The following is a 20,542-nucleotide window of genomic DNA, read 5'->3' on the forward strand; positions in this document are numbered from 1 at the left end:
TTTAATTTTCGCAATAAAAAATTTTGACGTGTAAGTATTACGTGTTCGTAATGAAAGAGAGAATTCCATTTTACCTTATATGCTTTTGACAACTGGAAATAATTAATCAATGCTTATATGTATATTAATTATATACATGAAATATTTGAAATTCTCGTTACCTTTTAATGTCTGTACAGCTGGTTTAGAACTATGATAAATGTTTCTTTTTTTTTTGCTTGCTTCTTATTTTCAAAACATTTGAAGTCAATAACAAATATCAATTTTTTAACTTACATGATTAAGGTGCAACTTTTATCTTATTGTACATACAACTAAAACTTTTCTTAGAATGTCTTTTTTTATTCTTTGACATTTAAAAAGTAATAGCAACAACACTTTGAAATTTAACTTCATGTTTCTAAATCATTTTATTACAATTTAGTAATCACACGTTTCTTTTTTTCGAAGTCATAATTGTTTAATTTTATTTTAATAAATTTCAATAAAATGAATCGATATTGCAAGTGACATGAAGAACACAAATGCGAAATTTATCGTTCAACTGCCAAATTCATTGCTTCTTGCAGTGTTTCATGTACAATTGTCTAGAATAATTCTGCGATAAAAGTTATTACGCGATTTTTTTTGTCGACGGTTCTAGCAGCTCCTGATATCGTAAAATTTAAATATTACATTACAAAATTACCGAAAAATGCATACCATATAGACAAAAATATTTTAAATTACTGTTGAGAATCAACTATTATATAATTTCAATATATTATATTTTTTATTATACAAAATCTTTGATTATAAAATCATTCTTTTATAATTGCAGTATTAAAACTTACGTTAATATCAATATAAATTTTTCAGGTACATATTGCGTATTATTTTAGCAGATCTGATATATTCGTGAGAATTTTGTAAAAAGCAACTTTAAAAAAGATTAATGAAGTGTAATAAAAAGTACTTAAAAATGAAGACAAATGATTACTTTTACGTGTTAATATTTCTGATACTTTCTGATTATTTCTGATAAATCAATCTGATAATATATTGAGTTGGCACAAAAGTTTGTAGTGATAAACACATATTTAAATAAATCTATATACATGCATTCATCTTCGAATTTCACTTCAAAACCACCACGAAATTTTGTTCCAACCCAATACACACGCATGTAAAATATTAAAATAAACATAGGTATTAAAATGAACACATGCAATGATGCTCTAATAGAATTGTATTCTCTTGAAAAGTGCATTGTGTAGGAAGCCTTCGGGCATATTAAAAGAGTAACAAATTGTGTATATACAAACAATTAATATTTATTAATTCAATATTAAAAGTAATGAGCTGTTTATTTAGATCTTAGATCTTGTTGAACGAAGCAATGTCTACGGATTGAACTAATTCCTCGAATTCTTGAATCTGTTCAATCAGCAAATCCACCGATACTTTCTCGTCTTCTATCACACACATTATTTGTAACTTGTTTATGCCATAGCCCACTGGAACAAGTTTTGCTAAAAACAGAAAATTCAATTATACAACTTGCCCAGATCAATCTAGATACATATATCGACAGAGTGATGAAGTATATAACTTACATGCACCCCAAACAAGACCGTCCATTTGAATCGATCTCACTGCGTTCTCCATTTCCTTCATATCAGTTTCATCTCCCCAGCTCTTCACGTCCATCACGATACTTGACTTGGCGATGACTGCGGGCTTTTTTGATTTTTTCTCCGCGTACGCCTTTAATCTTTCTTCCCTGATTTTCGCAGCTTCCGCATCCTCTTCCTCGTCCGAACCAAAGAGATCTATGTCGTCATCATCGTCGTTTGACTTTCCTGTGGACGAAGCTGGGACACTAGAGGTGCCAAAGATGGCAGGTACTTTCTTTTCTCCAGGAAGCGATTTCAAATCGTACGATTTTATGTGGTTGTACCAACGGATTACATGATAGTTCACAGATTGTTGTGTTGGTGGTTTCCCCAGTGCCTCAAATACTGCAACATCGGCCTGAGTTGGTTGCCACCTATCGAGTGTAAATTCTTTTATATGATATGTTATTTTGTTAAAGTTGATCCTTATTATATCAATACCATACATTACTAAAAAGGACTTACATTACATTTCCTTTGCAATGCTTTGATCGGAAATTCTAATATCGCTTTAACGTTACATGTAATACTCATTTTTTAATTTTAATACCAGTCTTACTATAACAAATTAAAAAATTGTATATTGTATAGACAATATATAAAATTGTCAAAAAATAAACACAAGTTTTTTAAATATATAATCTTCAATATTTGAATCAGAAATAATTACCTCTGATATTTTTGATTTTGCAATACTTGTTATTCACAGCATATCAAAAAGAATGATTTAATAAAACGACAAATATAAAGTAGAAACATTCTGAACTACATATGTCAGAAATCGTTAAGATTCTTAGGACCTGAGTGGAGGAATACTAGTTATTAGGAATAGGAATTGGAGTTTTAGAACCAGTTCCTTTAACAAACACTATAAATAAATAATAAGTTATGTTGTGTGTTATGTTCACACAACACATTTGTGTATTAAATCTTATTAATACCCATTGTGGGCAGAGTCTTAAAACTATGGCACATAGAAAAACTTAAGCAGTAAGTGAATCAATCAGAAACTTAAGTCATAATATAAGTGGTAGCAAATCCATACTGTTGATTTTTTTAAGCTAATTCTACAATAAACATAAGGATGTAAGATTGTAAGTCATGGTTGTACATCCGTATTTTTATCAATTAGTTTTCAGCTCTAAAGAACATTGCAGCCTTATTATTCACTTTAATGCTTACGTGTTACTGCTTAAAACTGTTTCTTTTTCTTACCATATTCTTTACTCACTCATGTTCAGATATATCTGAAGATATATTAACACATACGGAACTGTAAATAGGCAAGTTTGTCAAAGAACTTGCAAAGTTCTATGGAAGATTCAAAGAGGAGGAACAGCAAAGAAGGAACATAAAAATAAATGCGAGATATGTGTGTGTAGGAAGGGAGAGAGAAAGAGAAGGAGGAGGAGACTATTCAACGTGCGAATGTGCCATCCATGTAACACATGTCCACACGTGTGAGGCTGGAAACATCGTGTTCTACTTCGGCAGGACCGAGGGCTGCAAATTGAAATGCTCCGCAGATGCTCGCGATAGAACGAAGTAGTCTCTCCTTGTAAGAGAATTACAGCGAAAGTGCGTCGTAAATGTGAATCGAAATAGAGCCAAGATGCCGACAAGCGGAGCACGTGTACCGGAGACATTGGAATCGTGCTGAGAAGGCGCTAGAAGTATGCTCACCCCTCGATATAACTGCGGTTGGCGAGGTAGTCGTTAAGGTTCTCGATGCCCTTATCGGTCTTCAGGTCACCGATAGACATGGTGAAAATGTGTTCCGAGCGTGTAAATAGTTGACCGCAAGCTAGAGACGAGTCAGCAGCGAGGACCCCTTCGTCTGGTCGCCGGAAGAGAGAGCTGCGCGCGGCGAGGGCCACCGCGGCCGGATCCAACCCGGTTCGCGGAGCTCGATTTGAGAGCACCGACGTGACGTTAGTTCCGGCGCGCCTTCTCCGTGGGAGGATACGATGGCGCCTGAATCGAATTCGGTTATCGAAGTTGCCTGACGATGGCGGATCTAGTGTATGTCGATGCTGAGACGAGAGGAAAGCCAGCGACCAATCCGATTCGATGACATCCGACTGCTGAGCGCCAATCATGTTACAAGAAAGTTTTTTAAGTCATTGATTGATCAATCGCATTATGCGCAAATACAAATTTTGCGCATAATGCGATCAGTCGATGAATTAAAAATCGATATATCACTCGTTCAAAGAATGCGGTCACAAGACGCAACGCGTGGTGAGGTAAGCAATAATCGTTCCTTCGCTTTTATGAAAAGAATTTAAGAAAGCGAATGAATAATTGATTAGGAGAGTTTTTATACATGGTTTTAGTCCCGGTTTACAACAGTTGAGTAAGCGCTCGCTATTATTAATCGATTCTTTCTATATCTAAAGATCTGATTGGTTAATGTAGAATCCCTCAACACGTTGAGTCTGCTGAATTATATATGGTTGAAATTTAAAATTGTATATAATTACATATACAAAGTCATGCATAATTATATATAATTATGTATAATCGTATATATTTTATTAATTATGTGTGGACATCATGATATACACATACAATTATGTATAATTATATACAAAATATTTTATACTATATAAATGACTAAATTATATAAAATATCTGTTTCGAATAAATACATAGGCATCAGAATTGTTTTTTAATTGTGTAAACGTAATCATCTTGTTTTTAACAAATGCCACATATTAGGAATAGATTCACGATTTAATTTTCTAAAAACGCAGAAAAACAGGAAGACGTCAAACATTTGATTCTCGCGTGCAACAGTTAAGTATCTATTGAGCAAATTAACGCTTGCATCTAAGAGGCTTGTAAGATTTTACTGCACCTATCTGTTTTAGCTGATTTAAATTATTGTCTACTCATGATCTACAAGTCTATTACAAAACAGTGTGCGGAATTTTTTGCATTTTGTCTTATTACGATCGATCCGTTCATATATGGAAAGAAAAGTGTGAAATTGTTTTGCTAAAGTATAATATCTACAAGTGTAGCTGCAGGATACACAGTTTTGAAAATAATTTTTTTTTTTCTTAAAAATGTCGTTACAAAATAATTATAACGTCTGCTAAGAAGCTGATTGTTAGAATTTTTTGTTAAAATTTTTTGCAGTCTCTCTTTCTCTCTCTCTCTCATTAATCGTATTTCAATATTCTTGATAATTATTTTAATGATCCAAAAGACGAAATCATTTTTAAATCTGTATCTATTTTTAAATACTTTAGCAAAATCGACGTACGTCGATTTGCTATATTTAAACTGACCATGCAATCGTCTTGTTTACGAAGGATAAGTAGCTTTTAGTTACGAGTTTAGTTCATGAAAAATACATTATAAATTGTACAACGTTAGTTTTCAATTAGGTGTAATAAATTGTATAGATATTTATATTATTTAAAAATTGTTGAGTTAAAATGCGCTATAAAACGAGAAAGAGTAAAAAAACAAAAAAATAAATAAAATTATCTATCAATTATTGGCTCAATATTCCAAATACTAATTTTATTAATTGTTACAAATATACGTATAAATATCTATACAATTTATTACACCTAATTGAAAACTAATGTTGTACAATTTATAATGTATTTTTCATGAACTAAATTCGTATTTAAAAGCTACTTATCTTTCGTAAACAAGACGATTGCATGATCAGTTTAAATATACGATACGCGTACGTACCAATGCTATTTCCGGTACATAAGGAACACGAACTTGTAGTAAGTGATTATGCACATATGTATTATATGAGACGTGTAACGAATACGTATGTAACATACATACATACATTCAAAATAGATCCAGGTGCAAGATTGAATTAAATTAGACCAGAAAGATAAAAAATTGATTTTTTTTCTTGTTGTCAAAAAATTTGTTAATTTATTAGAGAAAACGCTTGTCGAAGTTTGAAATGTTAAGAAAATTGTGAATACACTTGTAACCCAAATATTTGAGGTATATACTATACATCAAAATAAGTCATTTAATCTTTTCTCTTTCATTATCTCCGTGTTTCAAAATTAGACACAAAAATTTAATAAATAAAGAAAAAAATTATTATTTACAAGAATGATTAATAATCATGATTTTGTAATTGCAAGAAAATGTTGCAGAGAAAATAATAGACCAGCTTAGGGAGAAATTAGTTTTTAATTCAGCATTTCTTATAATTTTGCATACATCGAAGTAACAGTTTTATACAGATTACATAAAAATTAATTACAAATTTTCAATGTCATTAACACAAAAATTTAAAAAAAGTAATTTTTTTTACTGTACATTGGAATAAATTAATTTTGCACGTGTCAGCACGTATAATTAATATAACATAGATTGATAAAATCTATTTTCCTCTTAGCATTTTTGAATCGGGAATATTAAATCATAATACTGTATTAAATTACAATATTGTAAATCTTTATCTGTTGTTATTAGTTTTATTAGAAATAGAATATATGTGAGTTAAATTATATGTGCATTTACTAAAATATGATAATAAAAAGAAAGGAAAGACATTTTATCTATAAAGTTTATGTGATGTAATTCACAAAAAATTGATTGACATATTTATAGTCCATTTATAATGCAATTTATGCTGTAATTATAGTACAATTTATAGTGCAATTATAGTAAGCAAAAAATTTATCCGACAATAATAAAAATTTTAATACCATCGTGCTATTAAAAAAGAGAAGCTTGAATTATTATGTATTATTATCGCACGACTGATTTATTACTGTTCTTTTATTTGCCTCAATCAAGCGATAAAATTACATACCGAAAAAATATTAGCGAAAAAAGCAATTTATTGTTTTAAAATATATTTTCTTGATGATTTTCTAAAAATATATTCATTACAGTTTTAAAAAACTCATTTATATATTATCTAATAAATGTCATATCATATACTAAAAAGGGAATTCTTTCGAAGAATTTTATAAAAGTGTAACTAAGAAAATATGTATACGTATTATATAAATCTGTATTATAAGTAAAATCACGTCTTCCTGTATAAGCTCTCTCCATTCTATTTATTTTATTTACTTTTATTAAATGTCCTGTATCATTCTATCGCCCTTGACCTGACAATAGTACAGTCCCATACATATGACGTACCTACTATTTTTTCACTGACAGTTGAATTATTTATCTTTCGAAAGGAGATAAAAGATTCATGATATTCGCGCAATTCCATTCTTTCTTATCCAATACTTTAAATCGTAGTCATACGAATTGATAGAGAATGTTTAGCATTTTCATGTTACACTTTACAATTGTATGACATTTCGGTCTATAACAGTTGCCTTCCGGCATTTTTGCTACCGTATATTCTTTTATTTTATTTATTAACTTCAGACAATGGATATTTTTTAAACAGGTACAAAGATCGGCGATAGATCACAGCATGCTTTGATACTAGCCCTCTCATCTTTATATTTGACATTTTTATATAGATAAAAATAGATTATAAACAAACGTTTCGTAGGATTGAAACAAAAGATAGAAATGCGTCACGAGCGATATGAAAGATATGCGCTGCTATTGATTAATGTCTAAAGTAACAGAGATGGACATTAAATATTGCTTTATTAAAATATTCTGAACAATAATAAGATTAGAATAGTTTAATCTTATTGTGTAAAAATTTTTGTTCTTATTATTGTCTTATTATTGTTCAAAATATTTTAATAAAGCAATATTTAATGTCCATCTTTGTTACTTTAGACATTAATCAATAGCAGCGCATATCTTTCGTATCGCTCGTGACGCATTTCTATCTCTTGTTTCAATCCTACGAAACGTTTATTGTTTATGATCTAAGAATATGTTTTATTGTTTACGATCCAAGAAAATCTAATTATATTCTTTATAAAGGTGATTCATTATCAGCAGCTCATTATGAAAACCAATGTTCTGGCATGACAATTAAAAGACGAAAATATATACAATATTTCTTTCTAAAAACGAGGATTTACTTTTTTAAATTTTTGTAAGTTTACAACTTTAATACGCTTATTATGAATATTAATTTTCGTATTTTTAAATTTGATTTTTCGGAAACAAGAATTTATGTGAAAGGTATATATTATAAAATATTCAAATATTTATAATCTTTTTTATTTTTTATAAATATTGTGTGCCGATTTGAGTTTATAAATTTTCTACATATTAAATTTATTTAGAAATTATATATTAGATTTGGAAAATTTACTTTATCGTATTTTATTTCTACGAACAAATAATGATTCACTATGTTATTGTATCACTTCTCGACGGAAACTGTCAAGTAACTAGATAAGAATATGAAGAAATAGATAAGCCATTCGACAAAGTTTAGTTTCCAAGATTGACAACATATTTGATATAATGATTTGATTTTCTGTTTCCAGCATTCGAATTCAAAAAGAATTCAGAGTTAGGTTATCAATTCTGAGTTGATGCGTAAGAATTCTTTTTACGTTTCAAAATAAACTCAGAATTGATGACATAAACCTGAATTTTTTTCAATTTTTTTTTAATTTTCTATGCTATCTGGATTAATATTTCTTAGTTTTACTTTTTGAAGAGAAACAGAGGAATCTTTTCTTTTTTCCTATTATGCGGATAATTTGCTGTAAAAGTAGAAGCAGTTTTGAGCAGATTACTACGTATTTTAATGATTTATAAATTACAATGAGATACAAATTCTAGCAAAAACAAAGATCGATGTGCAAGTCAAATGTAAGAAGAAAATAAGCATGAAGATTAATCTACAATGCGCTCTTTGCTCCCTGTTTTTTGCTTTACACCTATTATATTCTCTTTTTGCCTTTACACATATAGTTTTATCGCAATTACAAGATAAAAGTTAACAAACTCCAAAAGAAATAAAAAACACAATTGTTGATAAAATAATGCGTGAAGAAATAAAAAACGTAACAATTGTATACTTTTCGCTTAAGCAAAACACAAGAAGTAAAGAATACATTAAAGATTAGTACTAAACTGCTAGGAACCGTAAATTGGAGCAGCAAAACATCAAAGAAGCGTTTATCTCTTTCGTTAATTTATGAAAGCTCCTAGAAATTTAACATTTTTGTCATTCTCTTCTTATATTCGACTTACGTTCCGACTTTTACCAGAAAACTAAGATGGAATTTTATTAAGCACTGGAGGCGTTTCTTTCCCAACATTGGAAAAACGAAGCTCACGTCACGATAAATTATTATTAATTCAAAATTTATACTTATCTTTTATATTGTACTTCAATTTGTACAATATAAAAACAGGTTCAATCATATGTTTATGCTGAGTCAACTTGCTTCTATTATAATGACTCATATTTATAGTATTGATCTGTTGAAACTTGCTGAGCTGTAGAAATCGCCTCACGTGATCGTTCATATAATATAAAAGTTCAAGTACGATAAGAATGTATATTATAAATTCGAAAAAATAATGTGACTCTTTAAATAAGATTTAAATTAAAAAGTAATGCAAGATATTCGTATCTTTGTGTTTATATAACACAAAAAGTTTATATCGTGCTCCTATAAATGTTTATTTTTACTGAAAACTACTTTATATAATTTTTACACAATATTTGTTATTAATACAATATCTATAATAAACAAATATAATATAGAAATAACTTTATATAATAGCAACATAGCCTTGTTTTAAATTAGTGTGAAATATATATTATATATTTTATTTTTTTCTAATAGCTATTCTTTATAACCTTTTAATATAAAATCCGACAAAAACTCCACAAAGGCGTTTACTGATAACTTCATATTTTTCAAAAAATTATTATAATAAGTTGCTAAATGAGTTCCTTTTGTTTGTTTAATCTTTTCTTGATTTCATCTTACTTTTTTCAAGTAATATTGACTAAAGTTACGTTCCAAAACGTTCTTTCAAAGAAAAATTTTACTCGAAATATATAGTACACGTAACGTATATTATGTTGAGTAAAATTTTCCTAGAGGATGTTGATGTATTGGAATGTAGCTTAAGAGGTCGATTCTTAACAACGTCATTATGGTATCGTTGCACAGCTATTATATACAATAAAAATGCATGGCATACAATAAAAAACTATGATGTAAAAAAAATCAAATAAAAAAATCTGCGCAACGATATCATAATAACATCGTTAAAATAACAGAATTGATAAATAAATCTATTAAATATTAATAAATTAAAGAACAATAATATGTTGGGTAATTAAACTAAAGTTAAATAAAACATTAAAAAGTTAACTTTTAACTTAAATAATTTTAAATAAACTAATTTTTAACTTCAACTAATTTTATTTTTAAAACTTACATTTAATATATTTAATTATATTTAATAAGTTTTCAATAAATTTATTAACTTATTAACTTCATTTTGAAGTTAAATATTTATCTATGTAAAATAAAATATTGTAAAAGAAAAAAAGTCCTATCTAAAAAACTATATAAAAAAACAATTCTTTGTTGTTTTATATAAGCATAAAGAAATAAAATAAAAATTATTTCATATAAACTTATAAATAAATATATTTAATGGCCATATTGTAATTGTAGTAGAGAGTAAATTTAATTTTAAAGAATTACGATATTCTATTTTAATATAATATTTCTTAAAATTAACTTTTAATTTAATTCAATTTAGTCTTAACACAATTTTTATCCTAGCAAATAAACATTAACTTTAACTTAATTATGATTAAAATAATTATAACCATAATTTTAACTAAAAATATATATTAATTAGTAATAACTTTATTATAGTATAAAAATTTTCCAGATAATTTATTTATTTTTGTTTATGCCAACAAAACGAGAAGAGTGACTATTCCTGGATTAATTAACAAAATTTTCGAAACCAAAGTTTCATAACTAGAGCAAAGAAGGGGGGGAGGGTATTTCCTGATTTCAATTATTTGTACACTTTATCATGTTAAATATATCTTGTATTACTATGTTGAACATCTCGGATTGTTATTATTCTGCAGTCGTGAAATTTGGCATTGTGCCGAAGACGAATTCAAGGTAACCATGTGATTAATGTATATAAGAGCTTCACAAAACTCCAATGAGCCATAATATCAGGATTGGGCGTTTACGCATAGAATGTAAATAATCTATATTAAGCGTATACAATGTAAACTATATTTTACGAGTCATCTACATAAACAAAATCAATGGATTATAAAAGATTCAAGAATAGTGAAAGTTATATTCTATTTTTTATTTTTAATATTATATGTTTTTATCAATATTAAAGTCTGATTTATTAACAATTTTATAAATTAATTATTTTTTTTGTATTAAATCATTCAATGTATAATATCAAAAAATAATAAATACAACAAGGCTAATAATCCAAAACGCGGTTGAAAAAGCGCAAGATTATAATAATTAATAACATTTATTGTTTATGTATCCTTTGACGGGCTCGCACGCGCGAATGTTAGTTAACAGAATGATAACACTACGGATTTGGCAACCGGTTAGTGACCACATCTCACGGTTTTCAGGGATGTCTCTTTACGATAATTTGTAATGCTGATAATGACTCCAAAGATGAAAATTGAAACGTTCATTGAAAATTATGGATACATGAAGAGTAAACGTTATTAATTATTATAATCCTGCGCTCTTTCAATCGCGTTTTAAATTCTTGTTTTATTTATTATTTATTATTTATAAACCTTGTTTTACTTTTTTCTTTTTATTTTAATTTCGAGAATCATTATTATTCTAATTAATTTTATAATAATTTACATTATTTGTATTGTCTACATAAGAAAGATTTATGTAAACATAACGTAAACAATATGTAAATAATTCATGTAGACATAGGGTTGGATTAATATATATTTTTTTTAATTGATGTAAATAGCTTCTAAAATTAATTTAATTATATTAAAAGTTACATGAACAAAATATTAACTCAATTGAAAGATACGTTAAGATTAACTTAAATTAATTTAAATTAATTCCAAATTAATTTAAATTAATTTAAATTAATTTGGAAAACATTTATATCAAATTAGAAATTCGTAATTTTAGAGTTAGGCTACTCAAAACAATTGTAATATCAATCATCAAATAAACTTAATATTTTATTTATAAATTATAAAATAATAAATATTGTTTTTTATGTGAAATACATTTTTTCTTGTATATTTTTTGTTTTTTACATAAATAAATTTTTATCTTGTTATTGTTAGAAAAAGAATTAATAAATTGAAGTGTGTTTCAAAATAACTAGTTCGAGTTAAAAATTAAATTATTTAAAATTAATTAAGCCGAGTTAAAAATTAACTTTATCATTTAACTCTTCAACTAGTTACGATCCAATCTGTGTAGATGTAATCTAGAAGTCTACGGAACAGCCTTGATTATAATTGTATTTGCTTTTTTTTACACGGTGTCTAGTTCGCTATCGCAAGAACTATTGAGCCGAGAGATCTTGTCCGAGTGTAAGTAATAAGATACGCAGTTGCTCCGTCTGACTTGTGTGATTTGCAATTTAAGTTACGGCGGGTCACGCGATCATAGAGCTACGAACGTCGTCGCCAGGCGGCGCTCGCGACGGCGGCGCGGCGGGGGCCGATGACAGCCGAGCGTCGCACGACTCGCACGACGAAGACGGGCAACGGGCGACACTGACGGCAGTCGATGGCAACGGTTGAACGGCGCGTGGTCGATCGTAGTCGTTCGCGAAATTGAAAAGGTCAAGTCGAAGGGGGATTCCGCGCGACGAGAAAGGTGTTCCGCGTGCGATGAACGCGCTGTGATACGTCGCGCGTATTCGGTCTCGAGTTCGAGCGAGGGTTAAGTGTGTCGCGTAAACAGCACGGGAAAGCGCGAATTCCAGCGGGCAGTGCGAGCATGATGGACAGGACTAGTACAGCGATGGCCCGTTGGACTTTGATAGGTGCAGCCGTGACGCGCGGCGACGTTCTCCGGCCCATGTCGTTGCTGCTGCTGCTGCTGGCCTTGTCGAGCCTCGCGAGCCCGGTGAGTAACGTATGTGAAAGGCGGGCTCGAGACGATGGTCCATCCATCTCGGGCGTATATGCGCCGCATCCTTTTTGCGACGCTCGTGTTGCATGCGCGCCGCGCGTGCGTCACGTCAACGCTCGGTCTCTCTTTCCTCGCCCGTTCTGGCGCGCGCTCGTATGCACACACATACACCCACACACAATTTCGCGATGTGTACACACGATCAGTCACACATATCTGCCGTACCTGTTCGTACACTGTCCACACCCCAACGAGGGAAGGATCGACGGCGCTTACGCGTCGCGTGACGTCATCTCGACTGATCGCGGAGAAAGCCTATAGCTGCCTTTCCCGTCCGGGGGAGAGCTTACATTCAATTGAATTTATTTCTCCTGGCCACCGTCCGAGAAAAGCTCCGCCGTATTTTTTTTTCTTCTTTCTCTCGAATAACGTTTTCACACATTTGTAGGTCGAGGTTGACGTGAAATGTTTTCGACTGACTGATTCTGTGAATCGGTCGACCGTCTCGCCTCTCGCCGAACGTCGCGTCTCGTAAACAATTTTTATACCCAAATTCCATGGGCGCACGAACACAGGAGAAAGATGTACATATTCAAGGAGCAGCCTTGAAGCCGCTCCTACAACAGTATAAATGTAGTTGCAAATTGGTTGTGGGATTTAAGGCGCAGTTGCATGTCCATTTCTATCTACATAAATCAACTATAATCTCGAGTTTTCTTGGTTTTAGGAATAGGAAGAGATAAAAGGGAAACTAAACTGAGATTAAAGCTAATTGACATTGACAGAAATGCACGTACAACCGTAGTAGGCATACTTTACAACGCTGGACGTGTAAAGGCTACCAGGAAAAACCTGCATTTTAATGAGATTTTGTTTTTACCCCTGAAAATCCATGGATTTCACTTAGGGAAATTTTTGGAGTTTATATTTAAATTTTATATGTTTTTGACAAAATTATTTTTCATTTTTTCTCACGAATGTATTTATAACTGAAGAGTATGTGCATGAAATTTAGTGCACTTTTCACATTAAATGTTTTTTTAATCTACATGCTTGAAATTTGCTCCTGTTACATTACATTAAATTCTGCCATCGATTTTTAACAGTATGTAGATTCATTTATGTACACTAAAAACAATTGTATATTAAAATAAATATTTATTTTAATATTATTTTCTTGATTTAAAAAATGTTTCCTAAGTTTAAAAATAAATTTAAACCAGCTAATATTTATTTAAATCAAAGAAATGTCAACATAAATATATTTATTATATATTGAACATAAAAAACTTTTCAGTGTATTGTATGTCAGATTATACAGAATTTAGTTGATATTTATATTTTTTTTGTTCAATCTCTGGTTTTTGACTCTCAACTACAACCACAGCCGCAGGATAGTTTTGTACTCCAAATTTTGATAACAGTTTTAATTGAAATAAAATTTAAAAAGTTGGTATTTTTTATCTGATGTAATAATTAAATATTCTAAAGTTGAAAGATAATCATTTATGTCAACGAAACTTATAACAATGAAAAATAAAGTTTGTAGAGCTCTGAGTAACAAAAATAAAGATTTTCTTATGATTTTCGATAACGTTAACTTTAGGATATTATTTTTTTCTAAATAACAGTAACTTAGACTACAATTTCTTAATTGCATGAAGTACATTTGTACCCTGCCAATTAGTAGTTAAGGGATAATATTCAAATCTTAGATGACTTTTCTTTGTGATTAAAGAATATTAAAAAGTATGTGTAATAAAATAAATTTTTTTTAAAGCTGCATTAAAAAATTCTCTAATTTCACCTGGAATTCTGATTAAAACTTCTAAAATTCTCAAGGAAATAACTTACAAAATTTTAATACGCACCCTGTAATGACTTGTAACTACATTATGCTTTTGTAGAGGTACTCACCCATTCAGATCTCACGACCCCTGTTAATTTTGCGCTTGTTCTTCTCTTCTCAAATCTGTTGCCGGCATCCGTTTTTGTGACACGAATAAAAGAAGAAAGTCGAGATAATTAGCTGTCCGTTGGAAGGTTCAAGTGACATTAGCGATACTTGGCCACTTACTATTGGACAAAGAATTTGTCTTACAAACACGCACGAAGTGTTTCTGTGTCATCCAATAACTATGTTTCTTTCAACTTTTTTTTTTCTGATCATAAGATGACTACATGTATAAATGCACGCTTTGAAAAAAGTAAGGAGAAATTAAGGATTAATTATATTGAGTCTCCATAATAAATATCTGCTATAAATATTTAACGTTTTAATGAAACGAACTAATAGAACTGTATCTTTGTTTACAAAAAATGTAAAAAAGAACGGAATAATTTAAGGTTTATTTTTTCTATGTATTATTTCCTATGTAAATAGAAAATAATGAGAAGAAAATATATGATATGTTTATTATATACACACAATAAAAATATAATACTTTATACATACTCTGAAATAATTATTAAATCAAGTCTGTATCTTTTTACACTTATTGTAGGCATAGATATGGTTCTATTTTGTTAAATCTTTAAAAATTTACATATATATGTATATAAATAATTATATTTTTTATTTATAATTTTTTTTCTCTGTACAATCAGAAAAAAATAAAAAGTAAATATATTTAATCTATGAGATGTTCTGAAATTTATGAATTAAAATACTATAGCAGTTTTCTATAAAAGTTCTCGCAAGAAATTAAGTAAAAGTTAATTATAAATTTTTATTTTAAGCAGTAGTTTCTGAGATAGAGAAGAACTTAAAGATGTTCAATTCAGAGATTAGACATTAGACATTAGACAGTCATCGGTGAATCATACAATCACTAATCCTATAGTACATGCGACTCACGAACGTTCGTTTGTCTAACATACTTTGTGATTGGTCAGCTTTAAACCTTCATATCTCAAGTATCATTGAAACAAATATTTACAAATATTTTACTTGATTTTTCAAGTATTTGTTTGTTATAATCTTTTGATTTACAAGTATCGAAACACCGTGTATGTATAAATATTTATTAAATTAATAAAACTAATAGAACCATGTCTGTTTACAAAAAAGTGTAAAAATACAGACTTCAGATTTATTTATTTTTATCTTGCTTTCTGTTTGTTTTCTGTTTCAAAAGAGAGAGAAAGAAACAACTTTAATCTTTTCACTTGTAATACTTTTTAGACTTAGTTTTTAAACTTTTTAACCAGTTTTTTCCTTTTTTTATAATAATGAAGTCAGAATTTTGCACATTTTTAATTTAATTTAAGTCAAATCTTATAGAAATTTATTAAACTTTTTTTAAGAAGTACACGGCTACTTTGGATAATATCTGCTTAATTAACAAATTCAAATAAATTATTATATGTTAATATACATGCAGTGTATTATGTATACCAAGCTTACGGAGAAATTGTTCACATTGAGTTGTTGAGTTGCTATCCTCTGATTCAGCGGTTGTCGGCACTCTCGTTGCAATGGGAAAGAGAGCTGACAAGTGTGACTAGAAACGAGGCTATTGTTAATTAATGCAGTATCCTTCTGCTTAAATGAGGTTCCTTCTCACGTCGCTACACTCAAGGCTCGAGACTTATGCGGATGAATTTGCGCAATGGCGTGTGTGGAATTTTTAAAACGTGTGATGCAATACGCAGATTGCATCTTTACGTCTTCTGCTTTAGATATATCTTTTCAATTAAATTTTATATGCACGTGCATTATGTAAGTTAGTATAACAAAGTTATTAACTTTGTTATGAAATAATGTGAATAAATGTAATTTTTTTGCCTTGTTATTAAAAAGATAAGATTATGACGCGTCTTTTATTTCGCGTATTTCGTCACACATAGACGATTAAAAACATTTCGTGGCTTCGTGCCGATCATAATCCAATGTACAATAACGTCCATTGCGTGACTTATAACTCCTTATAAACGGATGACTCATGCGAGGGCCTGATACCGAACATCGTTTCTCGCCTAATGTGAACAAGTGCGTTATTTTATACTGTCGCACGCATCCATTGTCTTTCCTTTCTTTTTTTGTTCTCAGTATTTCAAAATATTACCAACAATTTCATTAATTGTTCTATTATTACATTTGAATATCTGCGTAAAACGAACATAATTCTCTTATTGGGTCGAAAATTATTTAATTTTTTGTTTTACTCTTGATTCTTATGTTAAATCGTGTTTTGCAATAATTATTTGCATATTTGATCAAGAAGTAACATTAATTAAATCGAATTTTTTACATATACTGATGAAACTTAAAGAAATACTTGTGCAAAAGTTCATTTGGTATCTGTTTACATTTAAAAATTATTCACCTAAAATTACAGCAAAATACAATTTTTCCTGCATAAGTTATTTAAAAAATAAAAAAAAAATTTTTTTTGTAGATGATTTTAAGTTTGAAAAATTCGGATATTTGCGATCAAAATTTTTTGTTTAATAAAAAAAAAAATAAATCTAAGAAATCTACAATTTTTAAATTTCGATAATTTTTAACTGATATTAGGGACGTAGAGCCAAAACATCTTTAAATAAAATACTTATAAAACATTGTAACAAAAGAAAATAAACGAGATAGAACAATAATTCTAATAAATATTAGAAGAAAATAATTTAAATTTCTTATTGACAATAAAGTGAATCTTACAACACACAATTATATAAAATAAATATTATACGATGTATTAAAAAATATTTGTAAAACATTTAAGAATTTTAATTGTTTCTATATTTGACAAATATAACAAATTTTATAAATACATATTTGTATTTTTTTATAAATGTGATGATATAAACACAGTCATTTCCTTGAAATTATAATCTTTAATTTATTTTTTTTGTTACTAATTTAAATTTTATCATAATTATTTGTGAAATATTTTGGTAATTTTTGTATTTTTATTAAAAGTGGCATCACGTTCTTTTTCTCTCTGTCTCTTAATAATATTTATTAAAAACTTAATTTATATTTTATTTATGTATACTTAAAATTGCTTTAAAATAATTAAAAAGTATTAACAATTATTACCATCATTAATCATATATCAATATATAAAAATATCCTGTAGTAAGAAATGAACCCCTCTTTTCTTTGTTGGAATTCTTCATTCAATATTGTGTTTTATATTAGGTGAATTAAATCATTAATTCAGCTCATTGACTCAAATAAATCTCATCAGACTTTAATACACAGGTCATGCAGAACTCAATTAGGAAATTCCTTATGTAATACTCTCTATATCTTTATATATACCTTGTGTGAACGCAGCTGGTTATTGCATTCCGAATGACGATATTTAATCTACTAAAAAAATAGAGAAATATCACCAATACTGACATACCATTTTGTTTTTGAATTGTGATTTCTTGTACAAAAAACTAAAAATAAAAATTAAAAATATAAAATGATGTATTTCAGCCATAGAAAGCGTATAGGTGAGAAATTTAATCCTGTTTATGTATATCAAAAATCTGAATTCTCTAAATACATATATTAAAAAGTATTTTCTAAAATGTTTAGTATCGGAAAATTTAGAATTTTCAAGAAATTTCTTTTTTACTCTTAAAAGTCATGTGTTTTCATGAAATTTTATTTAGGAAAATTTTTGGAATTTTATTTTTAAATTTAAATTTAATCTTTCTTTTTCTGATAAAATTTTTTCTTTGATTTTTTTTTATATATTGCAAAATGTCGATTAGCAATAAATGGCAGTCACATTCTTGTGTGACGAGTTAAAATTAGTGACAATAAAAAACACATTAGAATACATTATTATGAAATTTCTAAATTAACATTTAATCAGAAACGACACTATATAATTTGAAATAATTAAAAATTTTTGAATGTGCCATTTACTGTGTTTAAAAGTATTCTGTTAATTTTATAAGACACTATTATTTATAATATATTTAAAAAAGTATTTTTCATGAATTGTAGATATGTAATAATATGTATAAAAATACAATTTTATATCTATATTTCAAATATACATACATGTAATTAGTATTGATATATAAATTTATTATGTAACAAAACAGAATTTATAATTGATATTATTTCAGTAATTTCCATGTCATCCAAAGTGAGATACTATTAGAGATACGTTTTTCTTTTTTTTTCTCTCTTTTTTTAATTTCCCAGGGGGCTTATTCCACTCAACAGTCGCTTTTTTTTTGGAAGTATACATATAAAATTATTCATGAATTATGTATTAATATGTATAGAAGTATAATTTTATATGTATATTTTACATTTTAAAAAAAGTGACTCTTGAATTAAATATTTCTCCTGGGAAACTATTTAAAGAATGCATCTGCAATAGTATCTTACCTAGGGTGATGTGGAAAATTTATTGACTAAGATAATGATATCAGTTATGTATTCCATTTTGTTACATAATAAATTTATTATTGTTCAATACTCAATACCAATGACATGTATGTATATTTAAAATATACATATAAAATTGTACTTTTATAGTTATTATTACGTATCCACAATTTATGAATAATATTTTTTTAATATATTGTAAATAATAGCGTTTTATAATATTAACAACAGAATACTTTTAACACAATAAACGACGCATTCAAAACTTTTAACGATCTCAGATTACCGAGCAACGCACTCTATGACAAAACAGCAATGAAATAAGGATAGGAACGACAATTGGTATGAACATCCACACATTTCTATTTCAAGCCCAAAACAAATTCTGAACAGCTCTGATCTAACACAATATATAAATCTAATTGTCTTTTATTTTGTCTTATAAATATGGTTTTTATTTATCTTATCAACAAGTTATGCCAATTAATGCTTCATCCCGATTTTAAACTACATTATATAAGAAAATAAAGGAGAAAATTATAAATAAAATAGTTTTAGGACGCTGTAAACATGTAAATAATATAATTATTATCGTTCAAACTATTCAATTTACAAAAGAAAATTGTGCAACTTTTATTTTCGTTTTTAAAGAATTAATTTTTTGCAGATTTTATGTAGATAAAAGCCAATGTATAAACTATATGGATTTTTATTTCAATTATCTCAGGAGGTCATGTTTTTATCAGTATCAAGTGCAAAATTAGATTCCAAGAAATAAGATTGTGTCGCTTTAAGGCCGGTATTCATAGTCGATTCTTATTTCAAGTTTGTCTTAAGCAACGTCTTAAAATGCTAATATGGCTCTCTGATTGATGACATCTTAAGGTGATACTTAGGATGATCTTAAATATAAGAATCGACTATGAATACCGACCTAAGACTTAGGAGATTTACCGATATTGGAAACTGGGTTAATGTGTTTAGCAAAATATTAAAGTCTCATAATTGAAAAAAATACTTCAATGCATAAGTTAATTTTATTGCACGTTGTTTTGTTTCACAAAAGAATAAATTATATACATACCTAATAAAACTCTAAATATTTATTCTTATTATTTACAAACAGGTTGTCAGTGAAGAAAATGGCCACTGTATATGGTATGGAGAATGTTACACGGATGCATCTATGCACAAAAAGAATTGTCTTTATGATGGACCAGCGAAACCGTTAATCTCTGAAGGACAAAAATTGTTGGCTAAGCATTGTCCACATTTGTTGGTGGATAACGGCAAAGGAATTAATACCTGCTGCGATTTGAACCAGCTCGTTACGTTAGACTCAAACATCCAGCTTGCGTCAAATTTTCTAAAAAGATGTCCCAGCTGTTTAGATAATTTAAAGAAGCATTTCTGCGATATGGCATGCAGTGTTAATCAAAGCAAGTTTATTAACATTACAGAGAAAGGCGAGGCAGAAGGTAATTATTATATTCTATTTCATTTAATCT

General features: G+C 28.7%; 2 protein-coding genes and 1 long non-coding RNA gene across 8 annotated transcripts in view; 1 reads left to right on the forward strand and 2 right to left on the reverse strand.

The window, feature by feature from the left end:
* Positions 1-1,210: 1,210 nt before the first annotated feature.
* On the reverse strand, positions 1,211-3,584 carry LOC105201189 (elongation factor 1-beta'). Its single transcript, XM_011169118.3, has 3 exons — positions 3,339-3,584; positions 1,596-2,029; positions 1,211-1,511 (listed from the first exon to the last, which is right to left on the reverse strand). Exons 1-3 carry the CDS (start codon positions 3,416-3,418, stop codon positions 1,357-1,359), a joined length of 669 nt encoding a protein of 222 aa, XP_011167420.1. The 5' UTR covers positions 3,419-3,584; the 3' UTR covers positions 1,211-1,356.
* An 80-nt stretch (positions 3,585-3,664) lies between these two features.
* The window catches only part of LOC105201184 (NPC intracellular cholesterol transporter 1), a 36,900-nt gene continuing 20,022 nt past the window's right edge, over positions 3,665-20,542 (forward strand). For 4 of the 6 annotated variants that reach the window (XR_005574772.1, XM_039449269.1, XM_039449264.1 and 1 more), the window contains exons 1-2: positions 3,665-3,901; positions 20,161-20,512. Coding sequence is in view for 5 of the 6 variants with exons in the window: in XM_039449269.1 (XP_039305203.1) it covers positions 3,680-3,901; positions 20,161-20,512 (574 nt within the window). In the remaining variant the exon portion in view is untranslated. Of the gene's footprint in view, positions 3,902-12,321; positions 12,686-18,121; positions 18,140-20,160; positions 20,513-20,542 lie in introns of those variants that run through there. The other 2 variants (XM_011169111.3, XM_039449281.1) reach the window with 2 other exon arrangements.
* LOC120357791 lies at positions 14,305-16,259 on the reverse strand. Its single transcript, XR_005574791.1, has 2 exons — positions 16,098-16,259; positions 14,305-14,767 (listed from the first exon to the last, which is right to left on the reverse strand). It is a non-coding gene; the product is annotated as an uncharacterized LOC120357791 (long non-coding RNA).

Source organism: Solenopsis invicta, chromosome 1, assembly GCF_016802725.1.
Source record: "Solenopsis invicta isolate M01_SB chromosome 1, UNIL_Sinv_3.0, whole genome shotgun sequence".
Classification (NCBI taxonomy): Eukaryota; Metazoa; Arthropoda; class Insecta; order Hymenoptera; family Formicidae; genus Solenopsis; species Solenopsis invicta.